The following is a 19,897-nucleotide window of genomic DNA, read 5'->3' on the forward strand; positions in this document are numbered from 1 at the left end:
TAATGCTCTTACATCCATGGTTTTTGATCCACCGTAGCTATAAGCTCCTGCTGCTTCCTGAATCAATTCCACCCTCTTTGCCTTTGAAAACATTGTTGCTGCACCTTGGCTATTTTTGCATATTTGCCCTTTGTTGTGTTATGCTCAGTTATGCTCAATTGATTGCTACATTTCTTTTTGGTTCTAGATCTACCAGAAGCTATTCTCATGCAGTTAAAAATGTAAAAATTATAGTCACTTGACGGGAGCTGTTATAAAAGGACTTTCACTGCAGTCAATATTGGTATTATCATAACATTGCTTACTCATACAGCAAAAAGTTATTTAACAGCTTGGTGAAGGGGACACAAGCAACATCCCTGAAAACCTCTTCTCTTTATGTTTCTTTTATTGTGTTACCAAAGCATTCCTAGGCAGTGATTCCTTTACAGTCTGAGTTAGATTATTCAGTAAATAGTCAAGTGTGGTGCGTGGTTTTGCTGTGACATAGGTCTGTTTTCTTATATGTGAGCAGGAAGGGAGTATTTATTTCACTCTGAATAGTTCTCTTGTGGCGGCCCTCAATTTCTGAATAACTTTCCTAAATTTTCTGATTTACTAAATGTGGGTTGCTCTCAATTTAAGATAATACAGCCTTTGGGACACAAAAGATTCACAGTAGTTGTATTTCACTTCTGCATCTGTTGGTTGCCTTGTTTTTCATTAGAAAAAATACTTGTAATAAAATTTTGTATTCATCATGAGAAAAAAAAAGGAAATCAATGATACAATTTCTATGCACAGTCACATAATGACTTTTGAAATACAGCGTTGAGTGGGCAATCTTGTATGGGAAATAAAATTCAGATACTCTCTATTCTTTTTTTGTAAGCTTGTTGATGAATTCAGACTGAACTGCCTATAAAATTGTGTGCCTCCCTGAGTTATGCTGAGATTAACATAGCCCCATGCTATAAAGAAGCTACTGTGAAGAAAATTAACTCTTATCTCAGCCAAAACCAGCCCAGTAGTTTAAATTGGTTGCTTTTTAATTTCTTTATTCTCCTTAATTTCTGTAAGTCCCCTTTACAAAATTCCAAATTCAGCTGTCAATGGAAAAAGAAGTTTCTGGCAGTAAAAGCCTGATTGACCACAGGAGAGTGTTAACCTTGGAGAAGTCTGAAGGGAGACATCAGCTTTAGTGTAACAGACCATGAAAAGTAAAACTCTTATAGTGCAGAATATAGTGAATTTTAATAAAGATATTATCTGTTAAGATTTGTATGTGTAAGTGCTGGAAATACCTGGAGAAGTGAACACAATCCAACTGAAGATCTTTCAATGGTGTGAAGGGCCTCCTAGGGGGCACTCTAGCTATGTATGAGTTCAGCTAAATAAAAACAAAATAAAATTAGAAAACTCAGAAATGAAGGAGGAATGCATTTAGACTTCTAAGTTTGTTCTTTACATAGGATGTATTTAATTGATGAGTATGTGTCCTCTGAGTTAGATCTAGAAGGTTAAACATGCACTGATATGTTAACCACTTGGGAAGCTGCAAGTAAACAAAAACAGCACATCGACACCAGTAAAGAAGTTATTGGGATTTGTACCATTAAATAATTTTTCTCTCCAAATTTTATCTTAATATTGGGTTATTTAGAAATGATCTTTAAAGAAGCGAGAACATATTTGCACCACTTTCTTTATAATGAATAAAGAGAAAATACAGTTTCAGCCTTTTAAATGCACATCCGAAATAAGGCTATTATCTGTGATACAAAATTCAAAGGCTGTCTAAGAAAACAAATCCAATTATGGCTTAAGCACTTGAGAAAGTGAAATCTGATTTAATTACTTCTTTCAAAAGAAAATTATATCTTTCAACTTTCTGTTACTAAAACTTGACATTTATTTTTATCACTCTAAAAAAAGAACAAGCTTGGAAGAGAAGCTCCCTTCATGGAATTCACACTCGAATCTTTGGTACTTAATACTCAAGGCAAAAATTTGAGTCCTTAAACAAAACTATGATTGTCTAGAAAACAAGCCAGAAAAAAAGCTTTGATATAGATGGTACTTGTATTTTTTTAGGTACGGGGTTAGAAAATATTAATTTAAGCATTAGAAAGACCAAAATGGGCATGATTTTCATTTCATTATCTTCAGAAAAAGATCGTCGTTATTGCTCAACATGCATAAAAATAACAGCAGGCTTTACTTAAAGCAGTGAAAATATGCTATTATGACATTAAAAAAGTTGGAAGCGATGAAGTCACATTTCCATTTCATTTAAGAGTTCTGGAACTGTTTTAGGAGTGAACACAGCTTTACTTGCAGCTTTGCATTTTCAGGACAGCTAAGTACAGGTCCATTGCTCTTGCTGCTGCTCAGATGAGATCTGCCCAGTGCTCAGAGGAAGGGCTAAAGGACAGATAAGGGATGAGACATAAGGTTTTACCCTGTACAAATAAGATTCAGATGTTGGCTCAAATCCCATTTGCCTCCTTGGAACAGCAGTGCTTCATGTGAATACATTTGGCTTAGTTCCTGAATTATAAAATGGAGTTTGATAACCACTTACCTTATGGGTGCATTTCTCAGGAAATTAAACTGGAATCTTAAAAAGTTCATACATCTATATTAAAGCCCAAGAGTGACAGATAGTCATTTTACAGAAGAAACTTGAAAATATTTTTAGATTTAGTTGTGTATCATCCTAATGGAATAAATTAATTTCTTATTGGGCCGAATTGTAAGAGAGGCCAGGAAAGTGTGAGAGGAAATTTAATTTATATTGAATTGACTTTTTAAAAATTTTGATGCAAAACCCAATCAAAGATCTCTGTAGATGAGCAAAAGGAAGAGAATTTCTACTGTCACCTTAAAAACCTGTCAAATACATACTGGTTGTCCAAGTGAGTATCACCCAATTAATCCCACTGGTTTTATGGGAAGGATGAAATACTGTGAAGATATTTGTGAAGACTAATAGCCTTAGTTGAGTAGAGTGCCCTTTTTCTAATTTTCTAATTTAAACAGTTAAAAATGTTCTTTAAAATCCATTATATCCTCATCAGACACTGACTTCTTTTGACCAATGATTTTTAGGAAATCTTAGTTTTAACATAAAACACAGAAGGTTGGAAGAACTGGGCAAAGGGAAAATTAACAGTGAGGAATGGAAGTAAACTGAAATGGTGGAAAGGATGAGAGTATTTGTGTGAAGTAACTACTTGTGAATTATTCAGCAGAGGGTCTTGTCTCCAGATAGGATCAAGCACACATTTCTATTGATGAGTACCATATAGGTAAACTTTGAGAAGTGAGACCTCAATATGTATGTTTTGGTTGTGCCCTATAATCTAAGTATTCTTAGAGTACTTGAAATATTATTACTAAGTAGTAGCAACTTCTTCAGATAACCATTTTTGGTTTTATTTGTCAGTTTACCTCTTGAAGATTTATCCAAATTAAATTTCTTTTGTGTGAAGTGATTTTTTTTTTTTTTAATTGGGCCTTTCTGCTGCTTACTACCTCAATCAGAAAATATGGCATGGGCAACACCAGAAATTTTTCTAATTTTGCGGGAAGTGTTTCATCAGGACAGGCTACTAGAAAAGAATTCTAGACACTTAGAAATGTAAATACCATTACTGACTTGGTGAACACTAGTGCCTAAGATAAAAAGTGAGTTTCTAACCGCAAATTTTGAATTTTAATCAATAACACAGAAGACTTTTTCTGCTTGAAATACTTGTGTGTTTATAGTGTAGGTAATTATCACATTAGAAGAACAGTTAATTACTATTTCTGTTGAAATCATTAGCATGACAGCTTTGTGAAATTTATGTATTTTCCAAAAGTGTTGGCTTTATTTTGTTGGTGATTTGAAGTATGTGCAAAAATTAGAGATGGAGCAACGTTAACTGAACTCCCTTGGTAATCCAGTGGAGATAACAGTGTCACTCATGGTTTGTTTGAAGTTATTCTCTGTATGACTCACCCATCTTTCAAAGCATAGAAAGCTATTTCAGCCAAATCATGAAGATAATATGATGCTTTATTAGCATTTGAATAATAAAAGACCTTTTAATATTTTGTTGAGCTAAACAAAGTTATCTAATAAATCTAGTAAATCTAATATTATTTAAATTATAAAGCAAAGAAAAGAGGTTACATAGGATTGTGGTTATGATTATTTTTACCAGAAATTTTGTAACTGTGTTCTTTCCTCTTTGTGTAGGGAGTTGGTGTCTCAGTCCATGGACACTTTCGAGTTGCTACAGAAAAGACTGTGTTTGCCATGCCAGAAACAGCAATAGGTAAGTGTTTTAACAGATGATCACAAGTGTTTAGGGTTTCATTGTTGGTGTAATCAGGGTGAAATGTCTTTGACTGAATGCTTTGGTGGTAGGGAAAAAATTTTAAAAGGGAATTGGAGACAACCATGTATGGAAAGTATTTTCTGTTAAATTATCAGAAACGTACCTGTGTTCTGGCAGTTGATGATTCAGACTCTTAACTGTGTAGAGTGACACAAAGTCTGTCAGGATAAAACTTTCCTAAAAAGAACTAAGTCTTGCTACAGATGAGGGCAGGTAAAGTCTGAAGTTCCCAGTACAGGTACACCAGCTTTACCTTGGGAACTCGGTATGAGTCAAACTGAGTGTACTACAAGCTGCTCTGCTGTGTTAATGAGACAGATTTTGGAATTCCAGCTTTTCTTGTAGATTATTAATGTGGACCCATCACAATTGTGCACAGATTGTGTCTAGGCAAGATCACAGTGTCTTCAGTGTCGCCTTTTTTTCTTTTATACAGCAACATGTACCTTGTGTTTTCTAATGTTTGATCCTATGGTTTGTTTGTCAATTCTGAGAGGTACAAAAAAGAAATGTATCCCAGAGCTACATAAAGATACAGGTATGGCTCAAGAAAAATGAGTCAGATTAAAGGGAACTCTTCTGATGCAACTGCCAAGCACAATAAAGCATAATAAACCACCCAAATACAAGCAAGCTTGTTACCATTTTAATTCCTGAAAAAAATATTAGAGCAATTCCTGCTAGCTGATGAATGCAATGTGTTTTTTATTGCTGAAGAAAAACTTAGTAAACTAAACTTAAGCTTTAATACAACATGTGTTTTCTAAGCTCTGAAGTTTATAATCAGTTGTTGTGTACGAAAAGTATTTGAAGTAAACAATTAATATTTGTATTTTTTCAACAAAACAGAGGTTCATTGGCATATGAAATTATTTTAATAATAAAACTACCTTCACTTTCTTCTTCAAAGGTGACGATATGAGTAGTTTTATATTAATGAGCTCTACTTTATAGAGATTTCTTGTGTTGACAAGGACTTATTTAAACAAAAATAGACTGAAGACGTGAAGGGGAAAGCTTAGAACTTGCTTAGGAAGGAAAGTAATTAAACCCCTTTTAGGATCACTCAGAGGTAAAACCACTGAAATCTGTTTGGATTTAAAGGCTTAGCTGTTTTGATCTCTGTGGGGTGTGTTTAAAATGTCTAGCTCTCTAGATACTGTATTAGTTGGTTTTTTTCATGTGCTCACTTATTTCAGTAGGCATGACACCTTTGCTGAAATGAAAACAAAGCATTCATTCAGCTGCTCCATTTTCACACAATTATTCTGCATTTGTTCACCGCCATAAATAAAATGATACAGATAAATATGCCACTTAGCAAATAGGAAAAAAAGACAGTTCTAGACTGTAGGAGTTTGACATAGACAAGAAAAAGCACTGGAAAGAAGCACAGAAGTAGGAAGGTGTGGGAAAAAACACTGGTGGGGAGAACAAAGGATCAAAGTATAAGGTATGGGCTTTGAGGTGATGTTACACTAATAATAGATACTTTCTTGCATATCCCTGCTAAATTTTTAGCTTTCTAGAAGTCAATACTAATAAATTCCCAACCCCCTTTGCCAGACAAGGTAAGAATGTGGCAGCACTGCCTTTCTTCTGTTTGGCAAATGCAGAGTTGCACCTTTGGGATTACAGCAGAGCATGTTGCTCCTGTGTCAGAGCACAGACTGCAAGTCAGCAATAGAGGCTCATGGCCTGGGTAGCACAGCAGTAACACAGCTCTTCTCTTACTTCACTAGGAAATTGAAAAATGATTGCTAAATGCTAACAAAAAACCAAAAATCAGGTATGGAATACATTAAGACAATCCCATCAGCAAAGAGGTTTCTGCTTTATATATATGTGTGTGTGTATATATATATATATATATACACATATATAGGAGGTGTTACTGAGAAAAGAGCAGTATGTAGAACATAGATAAAGGAGAAAAAGGAAGGCAGGAATATTGAAAAGGATACAGTAGAAGCTATAGCAGACTATGCAATCAAGTAAGTTTAAAGTGGATTAGGTAGACCTTCACAAATCCTGTTTGTAAATTCCTTAATTAAAGAAACCTTCATTCAATTTAGGTTTATTTGCTTCTAAAGCTATTTAAGCTAATCAACTTCACAGTTTATTTAAAACTGATTTCCTATGTATGGCCAAGTGGAAGGACACTATGGATCCCAATAGAAAGATTTTTCATGTGGAAATGTACTGGAGTGTGGGGATAGCAGTAGTCCAGCATCAGTATTATTTTAACTACAACAAAAAGGAAAAAAATGTTGTTGTTGTTGTTCTGGTGGATGGGGAGAATAATGTAATAGGCTTTTTGCTTTGGAGGGCATTTTTAAGCCGGGTTTTACTTTTATATGAGGTTGGGTTTTTGGTTTGGTTTTTTTTTTTTCAGTAGAAGGATATCTAAGGGGAGACAGATGAATAGAAACATAAAACTAAATAGAAGTCTTGGCATCACTGTTATGATAGCTCAAGCTGAGAAGGTAAAATGTAGAATAGACTATTTGAGAATGTGAGTACATATGAAAAAGAAGGTAAATGATGAATTGAAGTTAATACAGCTTAGGGCGTTTAAAGGGTTTCAGCAAGGCAGTCAGCATTTCAGGAGAAGAGTTGTATGTCTCAGTAGCCTGGGGGATGAGGAATAAATCAATTAATGACAGCACACACATCAGTGGGAATAGAATACTACAGCTGTAACTGATAGGAAGTGACTCCTAAACCCAACCTTTTGATGTATTAGAAGCAGTAGAACAAAAGGAAGACCAAGTGGGAACCTGAGGAGAAGCTGAGAGGGGTTAGATATTAAGATTATTAAGAGGGAAACACTGAAGAGCAGCTGTCTGAAAGAAACCTCCCCTTATTCCATCCAAGGGGGAGGACTATTCAGGGACCACTAACTTCCCATATCTCAAAATGCTTGGAATAGGGTCTTTCTATAATACATACATTGATTCCTGTGAACAAATGCAATTACTTGTGAGAGAAAAATGACCATTGTCTATCAGAACTTCACTTAAACTCCTTACGTACATCTGAATTTTCCCGGTTAATATCTCTTCTTCGGTGAGTGCCTTATGAGTTTCTTATTGCTCATTTATATTCTTTTTTTCATTTGTTTTTATGATTCATTTGAATCATTCTCTGAAACTGAAAAAAACCAAACCACCACCACACCTTTAATTTCTTTAAAAGACTTTCAGTTTCATTAATGCACTATTGACATGATTTCAAGGTAGTAACTGGACCCTTCTTTTATGCATTCAGATTTCTGAAATCAATACAGCTAAGCTAAAGTTTTCTCTAAGTACATTTAAAAAGATGTCTAAATTTATTTTTGGGTGATCAATGTATATAACAGAAGGTAGATACTTTCCAATACAAACTCTTAAAAGTATTTAAATTCTAGTCACAGCTTCGAATTTTTTAAAAAATTACCCTAGATTTAGATTATATTAGATTAGAAAATCTAATCTGTATATTTTAAAAAGTGTATAAGACAGTTATTAAACTAGAGAGTTTAATAATTTTTTGCTTCATTTTAGCTTAGTCACAGTCTTGCCAAAGAGCCAAGTACTAAGTCAGCATCTTGTGCCTCCACCTTCAGGGAGACCCTGGCAATGTTGTTGATGTGTTGTTGAATTCTGAGCCCCAAAATTTGTTCAACTGAGCTGTGCAAGAGGCACTTCATCAGTGTTTAGTATTTTTATTGTAACAAAAGATTTCAGTGAAAATGCAGCATCCAGTTTGAGCTTGCACGAATTATTTCACAATTCTTTATGTCCCTTCTGCTTCTTTGCTGAGAACATACTTGATTTTTCAAGCACCTAAAATTGTCTTGAGTTGTTGGCAAATAGAATAAATATTATTGTTCGCTGTATGTTTGTAAAGTATACAGACTTTATACAGGGCCAGTGGAAAGGATGAAGTTTGGAAAGTGTTCAAGAGTTTGCTTTTATGAAGGGTTTTGATGCCAGAAATGTCAAGCCAAGACAAGGAGAAATTTGGGCAAGGTTTCTGTGCCTATGTAAGGAAGATGAAAGTGAGACAAGAAAAAAATTGCTGCTAGTGATGATTAGTACAAGATCTCCTGCCTTCACTTTTGTTTTGTGTTGTTTATTACAGGCCTTTTCCCTGATGTAGGTGGAGGGTATTTCTTGCCAAGGCTCTCAGGAAAGGTTGGCTATTACCTCGCACTAACAGGATGCAGGCTGAAAGGAAGAGATGTGCTGAAAGTTGGCATCGCTACGCATTTTGTAGAATCTGAAAAGGTAATGTGCCAACTGTGCTGGCCAGGGCACAGCCCACAGCCACAGTGAGAGGTCTGGGGTTTTAGCACCCCAATACCCTGTTACCAACACGGGAGTCTGCAGAAGTGCACTTATATTAGCTGGCCATGCCCTGCAAACAGGGATGGTGAGACACCCTCAAGCTGTCCTTCTAACACTTGCCAGGTGGTGTCAGCTTTGCTTGAAGGAAGGAGCAAATGGTGCTGATTTTACAGTTCCACTCTTGGAAGGGCATGATCTATTCAGCAGAATGAAGTTGCTTAAAATTTGTACAGTTTAGACAACATTGTATGAAACTAGAGATTTATACAACTGCAAAGTTTGCAGTGAAGGTAACACCCCATTAAAATGTTCTTTCCTCTCAGATTGGTGCAGCCTAGCTTTACCTGCAGCATCTGTAGCTGCTTTGGGGGACTGCTTGGGAAGCAGTTCTTTGCGGGTCACTGTAGACATAATTAAATTCAGGTGGTTCAACATTGGCAGTAAACTCTGTTTCCTTGTGTTGTTTGCTTTGTACTTCTTTAAGGTCAGTCAGAAAGTAAGGGGAGGATGAGGGGGTGCTTATATACATATATCTTACTGTAGTAATAACCCGAGTAGTATGTTTTGTTTTACTTACTTGCAATTAAATCTTACTTTTAATAGCTACCTGCCTTGGAGAAAGACCTGATAGCACTGAAATCTCCTTCAAAAGAAAAAATCGCAGATTTATTGAACTCTTACCACATGAAGGTAATCTGAAATTACTGAAATCAAGCAAAATCATTAAATACATGTAGACATTTTTTTTATCCTTGCTACTAATATCTTTTTTTAATGGTTGAAAATAACAAGTTTCCAAACTCTTTGCACTCTGTCCATAATAGTTGTGTTAGCCCCATGTAACAATGGGCATGAAAATAAAAGGTTTTGCCTTTACAATCAGTGGCTATTTTTACTCTTTTGATGTGCGTTGCAGTTCTCTTTCAAAAGAAAGAAAACTTCTAGAGTCAAACCAGTATTCAGTGTTACTCAGCCAGTTTATTACTCTGCTGTTGTTCAGCTTTAAAATTAGCTGTGTCTACTCTTGTTATTTCTGTTTTATAATTATTAAGTTCATAAATAAGATTAATTGGAAAAATAAGTGGGATAAGCTAATTTACATCATAGTACTGATTATTTTGACAAAACAGAGTGCTGTGAAATAGGAGTGATGATATGTTGCAGTATCCCGCTTTACAGAATGACACTGAATGGAAAAGGAAGTTGTGCATTTTTAGTTATCAGAGCTTAAATGCCAGGGAACCTTTTCAGCTTCAGCTGCTGTTCCTGAAACATCTTCTTATGTCCCAAACCCCTTAATGCCAGAAGATGTGAAACATTTGACAGCCTTCCCACAGAAGGAATTTCTGTGTATTATCACACACTTTGTTTGTCTAAACAAAATTTTGTTGAATGACATAGAAAAGAGAAGGAAGAGTAAGGCTTTTTTTTTTTTTGTCATTAAAAAAGCATAAACATAGGAGTGTATATTTTTAAAGAAAATGAAAGTTTTTTTAAAAAAAATCTCTGATTTTTGAGTAGATTTATCTACACTGACTTTCTTAGTGTACTGCACCAGGAGTGTTTTGATAGAACAATCAGAATTGTGTACAAGATAAGCACCCAGACAAATAAACATACATAGTAGCTCAGAGCAACCACTGCAGTATGAGGCAACAGCTTTAACATTCACAGGATAGAGAAAAGTTCATATATACACACTGCAAAATTGTGATTCATTAAAAATTGTACTGTCTTATGAACATTAAGTGTTCATTTATGATATGATATTTCTGGAACACAAGTCACTGAAATTTTTTGGTACTGATACATTTTCGGTCTAAAATAACCAAGTAAAATATGTATTTACTTTTTAAATAGTGCACAATTGATCAAGAAAAGGAGTTTGTACTTGATGAACATATGGAGAAGATTAAGAGGTATTCAGCAATCTTTTAAAATTTTTTATTTTTGTGAATAGAGAACATGAAGTTAAATCTAGTAAGAGTATTTTACAGATAAGGTGAGAGAAATTACTTCCAGGTTTAAGTAACATTTAGTCTTTAGGGAGTTTTAGCTGAAGCTCATTAAGTACTTCACTCATCAGTATATTAAATACTTAGGCAAAGTAGCCTGATTCATAACCTATGGCACATGAAAATGAACGTTTTCTGTAGATATGGAATGGGAATTTGTGAGAGTAACTGTTCTTGTTCCATGGACCAGGAAATGTTACCTAACACATTTACAGTACTCATTGGGTTAAGGCCATTTCTATCATAGCTTGGAACTTCTGTGTATCAGAAAGGGAAGGAGAAATGAGTGAGAGTGATAAGAGAGCTAAACTCTGGAAGAAGGATGGCAGTAACTACATTTAGAGATAAAAGATGATGACACCAAACCAATAGAATGGAGCTGATAGCGAAAGATTTGCTATGTTATAAAAATACAGCCGAGACTGATGGTAGTAATTGAAGTATATAGATAAATACCAGGGTTTGTTAGTAAGGTCTATTGAAAGAGATTTGTAAAGGAAAAGGAGATGCTTGAGTTACTTGAAACTGAGCAACATGGAAGACATTGCTAAGAAAAGACAAATCAGCTGGTTATGCTGAAGCAGCTTGTTAACTGATTTTTTTTTTCTTTTAGCATTTTTTCAGCAAATAGTATGGAAGAAATTGTTAAAAAGTTAAAGCAAGATGGTTCTCCTTTTGCCATGAAGCAGCTAGAGGTAAAGTCTTCTATGTAATTTTTGTTAGAAATTTTAATTTTCTAGAAATTATAGAAATGCTATGGTTTCTTATTATAGGGCAGACTTTAGTTACCCTATAGGGCTTTGGACTGAGAGCCTCAGGTTCTCACACATAGTCCTGAAGGATTTTCAGAAGCTCTACTCAGACAAGGGCATTCCTTTAAAATCACAGAATGTGAGCACCATCATATGGTGCATAAAACTAATTTAGTAAAAAACTAAACTCCACTTTCTTTTGCCCTCCCGACAGTCAGGGGGCTGTTGGGAACAAGTGTTCTCTTTATAGCTTCTCATTTTATTGTCAAAGTTTGGAATAAAGCAGTGCCAGAACAGTGTTGTTGTTTTTCTTCCTGATAAACATCAGATACCTCATTTGGGTAAACAGCAAAAAATTTATTATCACAAAGTATTTTTTGATCTTTCTAATGCATTTCTGAGTGTTGAATGTAGTCACTATTCAAAAAGCATGCAGCAATGCTACACACATAATTCATACTTCAGCCTCAAAAGCAAGAAGCAACATACATTCATTTATAAATAATGTGTGTATTTTATTTTTTCTTCCTTTGAAGTATCTTTGTTCAGGTGCCTTGTTAAAGTTTGGTTTGGAGCTAGTGAAATATTCCAACTGGATAGAACTGAAGCATTTCTCCAACAAAAGGGTCGTTTTAACTTTAGTTACAACTCACAGAAGAAATCTCCTTTCATAGTAAAATAAAACATCCGTCATCTTTGGCTTTGATATGAGCAGAAGGAATTTTATAAGGTAGTATTCACATTAGGCACCCTATCACTTTTTTAAAAAAAATTTAATTCAAAATGTAACACGTTGTCACTGGAACTATCAAACAGTTTTTTGAGAAAGGAAGTTTTAAGATCATCTTTGTGCCAACCAGTACATCTAGTACATTGCAAGAAATTTAGCATATGTCTTATAAAAGCAAAATTGAGTAAAAGGAAAATCTAATTTTTTTCCCCCCTAGTATCCAAGTTTCATTGGATGAAGCAGTCAAATGAGTTGGTGCCAGAATAAAAATTTTATCTGTTCGTATTATATTGATTAGGTTCAGTGGGTGTTGAAAACAACCAAGAATTATATGTTCTTTTTCCTTATTGTTTATGGTAGTACATTTATTTAACAGTTTTAATTCAGAACTTAAAACTAAGTAATCTGTTGATGGCTAAATTAGGTCATCTACTTCAAAGTTACGATTTTGTGTAATTGATTTTTTAAATTCCAGAACAACAACAACAAAAAGGCTATTTTGTTGCTTCTTTAGTTCTCCTATCTCAGACTATAAAGTCTTTAATAGAACTTTATAACAACTTTTTTATTTTATGTGATTCATAAATGAATGTCCTTGGAGTTGACCAGAGTTTCAGAACAATTGTCTGTTCTGTTCAAGAGGTAAGATTGTTAGTATGACTTGCTTCAGTCCATGCATAAATTCATGGGAAAAACCCCATGAAACAAATCTCACATTTTCTAGCAGATGCAAGACTTCAATGTGAACAAACACATTTCAGAGGAGTTTCTGACAGCAGACATGCTGTTCTAAGCAGTAGGATTAGGCAAGGTTGTGAAACCAAGATTTTACTTCAGTGAACTGGGTGAACCACTCCAGATACAGGAGCAACAGCAAATCCACCTGATAAATACCATATCAGCTGATTCAGTAACAGCAATGTCTATGCTTATTCTCCTTGTTTATCCCTGTATTTATTATATGTATAAGTAAGCTTATGGAATAAGCCTTAACTGAAGGTTTAATACAAATGTCCTAATTTGGAGGTACCCCTTGATACATCTACCTTGTACCTTGGATCAACAGATACTTTTTGGTGTTAATAAAATGGAACTCCTAGTTCTGCAGTAATCCAAGTATGCTGTGAGCCATGCTATCCCAAGTACCCTGTTCTCTTTAACCTACAGTACTCCTGCTTTTTACTTTCAAAACATGCCTGCTTGGCAGGCTGTCACATATATGAGGCTGAAATATTGCATGAAGAATAATATAAAGTTGTTAAAATTCTACTTGAGAATGACTTCATGAAGTCCATTGAAGTTCACATTTTGAACCCAGCTACAAACAGATGGAAACCTAGAGAACTAACACTTTGAACTCAATAGTTTTCAAACCTTTAAATCTGTAGCGCTCCTTTGTTCCCAGGATTTACATGAGCCCAAAAGCTTTAATCTGAGGGGCAGGTGTACCATTTCTAGTGGGATGAAGTAAACATGTTGGGTCAAAACCTGATAAACATCAGATACTTGACTTATTTTCATATAATGCTTTCTTAGAGTTTTCTGGCAGGACAGTACACCTGAGCACTGACATGTTACGGTTTAAAAGCTTTATTGTCACTGAGTGCCAATGTAGAGTGCAGGACACTGCAGACTAAGGACTACAAGACACATTGTCCAGATCTCCTGGTCAGGCTGGGATGCACATAATAGCTCCTGAAGCATTAATGTGTGTGCACCAAATGGGTGAGGTAGATTACAGGAATGAAGCTTAATAGTGTTGGACTCAAAGCAGCATTCTGAAACTCTCTTAGCAGAGCAGTGAGAGTGATGTACTGTACTTGGGAAGCTATCCTGTGTAGTTTCGGCTAGATGCTCCTCATACATTGTCAGATCTCCTCTAGGACCATTGTTCCCCGTGGTGGAACAAATGCATTGATAGCTCAGAAAGTAAGTGATGGGTATCTTCATCTGTTGCAAGGGGAGTGATGCACTGGACCTCTGGGAGATTTTGAGGTTTCTAAGTGAAAGAAAGTCACTGTTGCCACTTTAAAGCTTGTAAGGGAATCCACTGTGTCAGTGCCACTTAATACAATCACCTTCTGTTAGCATTTTATTGGTGTTAAGTCTACTGCAAATTCAGCTTAGAGCTTTTGGGATCATTGTGTCAAAATCAAGATGGTTTGAAAGATACTGAAATAGATGTCAAATATGTCTATGAAGACTTCTTTGCATTTTAGTGCTCCCCACTCCAGCCTATCCTGTCTCTTTTTCAGGCTTGTTCCCTAGCACCAATCCCCTCTGTACAGAGAATGTATTTATAGCTACACTGGTGACTCATTTTTCTGCAATTACACCTACCCATTTTCCTGCCGTGCTCCTCTTCCTCCAGCTTGATTTATGTCAGTACCTCCTCCACCTTCAGCCTCATTGATATGCCAAGATAACCAGTCTAGTGCATCTAGCAGCTGCCTTAAGTGCTGTTTTCAGATCTGCCCCATTCCAATGCCTGCTTTGACCAGAACTTGCCATGACCATTTCACCCCTGGAACCATCTGGCTGTACCATGTATAGCATTTAGCCTGGTCTGAGCAAAGGCTTCCTAACCTAAATGACAGAATGTGAAACTCAAAGGAGGAAAGGCCCAGTTGAAAGGTTAGGCCAGCAAGAGCATCTTACAGGAAATAAGGGGTCCAGTTAAGAGCTGCCATCCATCTGGGACCTACAGAAGGATATAGTTAGAGGTACAGCTGATTTCTTAATCTGCTGAAAGGCAGGTCACTGTTGGAGAGCTTGACCAGAACTCAGGAACTGTTGCCTCTTGGAGCCAGTTTTGGCCGATTCTTTGCCAGCTTCTCTCTCAAGCACAGTAATTACATGCAAGTTACCGAACAACTGAACCAGTGCTCTGAAGGCACAATTCCAGAGACTCCTGCTTGTATAGCAATCACATGTTTTCCAGCTTAACTAGGCAAAATGGGTCACTGCTGCATCAGCTGGTGTCTGGAGGGATGAAAAGTAATTGGGAGCTAGAAAAAATGCTGCTGATGACTGGAAACCTGCCATTTCAGGCTGTGGTAAGGAGCCTTCTGCAATGAAAATAATGTAAAGAGGCAAATCTCACCATCTGCTGCTTTTTAATAGTGGTAAAAATGTCCCAAATTATCAGGAAATGTCTATTGTACCATGAATGATACACGTCTTTTATTTGGGTTTACAAAGAAAGGACATGTTTACGGTAAGAAAACAATGATAAGCAACAATGAGATTTAGCTCCTTTTCCCCACAACCCCATGAAACTTTAAAGCTCAGTTCTTTTTGCTTGACTAGGATTTTGTCTTTCTCCCCACTTTCCCCTACTGTTTACTGGCATGCTGTTCTCCAAAGGATACTCCTGAGAGCCAGATTTACAGCATTTGTTTGTGTGCTTTAAAAGAATCCTGTCTGTGGCACAATGTTTATAGCCTGTACTTCTGTCTAAAGAAGTAAGGCAAGACCTCCAAGCTTCCTATCAGCAGAGTAATGCAGGGCAAAATTACTTCAGTATCTGTTGATCCCAGACAAGAAGCCTGGACAAATATGTTTGGTTTATTGTAATATTTTCTTCCAGTTTTCTTTGTTGCATATTGTTTGGACTTTGCAAATGATCATGAAGCAACAACTTGTTGCCAATCTCTCTATTATTACCTTACTACTCTGTAAAACTTAAATGCTAAGCAATACTAATATCACCTACAATATCAGTAAATCTAAGAGCAATTCACATTATATATATATATGATATTAAAAACCAAAATGTAATTGCTTGTAACACTTGCCTTCACTTATCAAAAGATTCTTCTTGAACATTTATTTCAAACTACATTCATTTCTCTGGCTAGTAGTAATTTGATTTTAAATGATGGGACCTTGGGAGTTCTAGGTTTTCCACAAGTGATGGTACATATCCCAGAGATCTTGCTGATCAAAGCTTATGCAGGAAAGTTCATTTAATGTGACAGCTTGGTGGGAGAGGGAGCAAGAGGAATAGGTGTCACAGAGGGAGCTCAGGGAGAAAAGAGCCATCATTTACTTTTCACAAACTTTAAAATGCACAAAAGACAGACTTGCAAAAGTGTCCAAATTGAAGAAAATAAAAATAATGTTAATGTCTTCCCCAGACTATTAATAAGATGTCACCTACATCTTTAAAGCTGACTCTCAGACAGCTCAGAGAAGGAGCTTCCATGAGCTTACAAGAGGTACTCCGGATGGAATACAGGCTGAGCCAAGCGTGCATGGTAAGCAACAGCTGAGCCCTTTGTCCCTTTCCAGCCACAGGAGGGAACAGTTTCTCAGAGACTAAAAAATGTACGTAGATTTCATCAAAAGTTTATAGGTTTTAATTTTCAGTATCTTCTTTGTGTGTTTGTGAGGCTTTTTTCCAGTTTCATGTTATTATATGTACTGCAAAGGACACTACATTAATGACAGTCAGATGGGAATGTATAAGACTTCTGTTAAAAAAGTATGAAAACATTAATATATACATAGTGTTTCATATTTGGATTGTAATTTTAAAACTGATGTTGTTGAACAGGTTTTCTATTTAAATTACTTAGTCCTCAGTGCCTCAGTTCCCAGTAGTTGGGTGCAAATAGTTGTTTATGCCTTTCCAGAGTGTTGTCTATGAAAAATTTATCACAGCAAGAGATTTTAGTGTTATTTGTAGTAAGTGCTGAGTACTTGGATAGCATATGAGTAAGTGATCCTTCCAGTGGAACAGAGCTGCTAACTGAATTACCTGAACAAATGCCTTAAAGGGTTCCCCATGCCATCCTTATTGTTTGTTTTGTTACATTTTAAAATGAGGTTTTTATATGTCTGATTAAATGATTTGTGATGGTTAAATACTTGAAGTGAAAATCTGTCTAATTCTGGTATGTTCTAATGCTTGACTAAAACTAGGATTGTGGCTCTATTGCTAATGAAGCATGCTTAGGGATTTAAGTGTTACATTTACCTTTATTAAAAAATAATTGGATGTTTATAGGATTCCATTTAACTGCAAAGTACTCCAAATACACAGAATACATCACAATTCCTGAAGACTGCCCTTTTTCAGAAGAATTCCTGATACTGCACACCTTAGCCCCATCATGTGAAGCTCCTTTGAAAAAGCTGTTAAGACAGAGAGAACTTACACTATTGCATAGTGCCTGATCAGCTACAGGTCAACAGACTGATTTTAAGAGATATGGCTGCATTTAAAGCAAGAAGATACAGAGCTCTTTAATAAGTAAAGAAAAACTAGGCCTAGAAAAGAACAGTACAAGTGGGATTTAACTGAATCTTGAGAACTTGCATTTCAGGCAGAAGCGGGATAGGGAAAGATGGGATAAATAGGTCATGTTACATCTTTTTTTTTTTTTTAATAATCTTTCAGAAGGGCCATGACTTCTACGAAGGGGTTCGAGCAGGTAAGAATCCACACCAGAAACACTCCTCAAGCTTCATAGCACACAAATTTACAAATGTGGTGCTTTGGAAATCACTACCAGTGCATGCAGTGACAGCTCAGAGAGAACCTCCCAGCTTTCCATAGGTATTGCTTATTGGACTTCTGTGTGGCCAAAATGTATTACTGTTCCAAAGCACAAGAGCAATGTTTTTGCCTTTGTGTAACCTCAGTTCTCAAACATTATTTATCCACCTGGCTTCACCATTTCACATTTAAACCTGTATCCAGGTTTAGCGTTACTGCAGAGCTGGTTCAGCCAGCTACACAATGCTTTAAGACTCAAAATCAAGAACAACTGTTTCTATAGAAAACTGTTAGAACAAAGACTTACGTTCCCCCATGTCCAGAGTATCTCTGAATGGAAGTGTCTTATTGTTAAAAAACTGTATACATAAGCTCAACATTAACTAATTCAGCATTTTCAGGCATTGGTCAAAAAAGGTAATGGTAAAAGTAGAGCAATGTCTCAGCAAGTTCATCCAGGGGACAGACTTCAAGCCTGTCCTTGGTCCTACTGCTGATTCACTGTTCAGCTTGTCAAACCCAAAGTCACATCTGTTAGGAGCTGTAGCAATTATTTATATACTGTTCATCACGAGATGAAATAAAGCACAGGCATTTCTTTTTCCAAGGAGCTTACAGTACAAGGCATTTGGATGGATAAATTTTGGTTGGACTTTTAATTCACATGCTTACATAGTCAAGTATTATCACCTCCTCCTCATTATTTTATACCTATCTTTATAAAGTAGTTTAAAATTCACTTGAGGAATGGATATTAGTTGGAGTGTCTGCTATTAGTAACCCTGTATTAAAGATAGCCTGGGGTGAGAGATGCAAAATTTATTCATACAGCATGGGGAAGATTTCTGATATTAATTAATTAGTCTATAGCACTTATTAGCAGACACTCCTTTGAAGAATTTACCACACGTGTTGAGAAGTGGTTTTCATTATGTTGGTAATGGGGACAAGGATATCTTAAAAATACTTTTCCTGAGATATTTTCTAAGTCAGTATATAAGCTGCTGAAATGTAGTTATTCAGGAAGTGACAAACTCCAAGTTTGAGAGTCAGAGGAACACCAACTGAATTTCTCCTTGCAAGGCACAAGGTCATGAAACCATCTGGGACTGCAGTACAGTACAAAAGCAAATCCCTTGTCAGTATGGCCAGGAAATACACAAACTGCCTGTAAAGTGAGGGGCTGCAAGAACAGCAGTTGGGAAAATTCTCTTTTATACAGGATGATGTAGCAGAAGTTCAGCAATATCAGGGGAAGGAAAAAACCAAAACCAAAGATCCAACTGCACTGAGGGGATAATAATAATAATTTGTTCCTAAAGCACTTTTGTTCTCTGCTTGCTGCATAGATCTTGTTCTCAGATTTTCAGTCTTAGCATTGTTTCTCTTGTTGCAGAGGAGGGTAGAATCTGACTCCAGATCAGTTTTGTAGTTTGGGCTAATTTCATAAAAATCATTATCCATCAATGTGTGCTGAGGATCCTTTTTAACAGGAGGGGACATTATTAAGTACTTCACAGGACCAATAATAATAATATAATTAATATAATAAAATATATTATATATACAGTAATAAAAGTGTTATGTATTAGCTTTTTCTTTCTTAAAGCTTTACACTTAGAAGCATTTGAGAGCCAGCTCTTGACCCTCTATACCACAAGAAGATCTACTACCAAAAGAAGTTGAGTTACAGCACTCAGATTTTAGTTTGTTTCTCAGCAACCAAGGGCCACAGGTCAGGTTTTAATAATACCTTTCATCTGCTTCAAACCATAATTTCAAAAGGCTTTCTAGGGAGTACTTTAAAAGCTTTTTAAACCTGATTTGACCTGAGGTCAAAATTTCTTTTTTTTTTTATTTAGCCAGTTTTCTTTCAACCTGAAAATCTGCTGTGGCAGTCTTCGCTGTTTATGATTCTTGTGATTGGAGCTATTAAAGCCAAAATTCTTAAAGCATAAAACACATGGATCATATTTCATCAGCATTTTCCTATAAAATGGTAAATGTGGACTTGGGTATCCTTAGATTAGGTATCGATTTTTCACCTTGATTAATAGAATAATATGTAAACTAAGAAATGCATAGGTCTGGGTAGTTGCCAAGAATTGTTTTTCAAATCTGACTGCCTAAGAAAAGCAGTAATTTTTGGAGTCAGTGCTCAAACACATCCAGGTGGGATACAAGCTCAGCAGCGAG

At 36.0% G+C, this 19,897-nt stretch overlaps 1 protein-coding gene across 2 annotated transcripts in view; it reads left to right on the forward strand.

Annotated features, from left to right (window-relative positions):
• The window catches only part of HIBCH (3-hydroxyisobutyryl-CoA hydrolase), a 37,552-nt gene that overhangs the window by 14,292 nt on the left and 3,363 nt on the right, over nucleotides 1–19,897 (forward strand). The window contains exons 7-13 of one of the 2 annotated variants that reach the window (XM_005530342.3): nucleotides 4,226–4,304; nucleotides 8,496–8,641; nucleotides 9,305–9,391; nucleotides 10,562–10,620; nucleotides 11,330–11,411; nucleotides 16,338–16,457; nucleotides 17,603–17,636. In XM_005530342.3, the coding sequence (XP_005530399.1) occupies nucleotides 4,226–4,304; nucleotides 8,496–8,641; nucleotides 9,305–9,391; nucleotides 10,562–10,620; nucleotides 11,330–11,411; nucleotides 16,338–16,457; nucleotides 17,603–17,636 (607 nt within the window). The remainder of the gene's footprint in view (nucleotides 1–4,225; nucleotides 4,305–8,495; nucleotides 8,642–9,304; nucleotides 9,392–10,561; nucleotides 10,621–11,329; nucleotides 11,412–16,337; nucleotides 16,458–17,602; nucleotides 17,637–19,897) is intronic. The other variant, XM_014259076.2, reaches the window with a different exon arrangement.

Source organism: Pseudopodoces humilis, chromosome 8 (assembly GCF_049639895.1).
Source record: "Pseudopodoces humilis isolate 2021_Gansu_Grassland_sample_001 chromosome 8, ASM4963989v1, whole genome shotgun sequence".
Lineage (NCBI taxonomy): Eukaryota > Metazoa > Chordata > Aves > Passeriformes > Paridae > Pseudopodoces > Pseudopodoces humilis.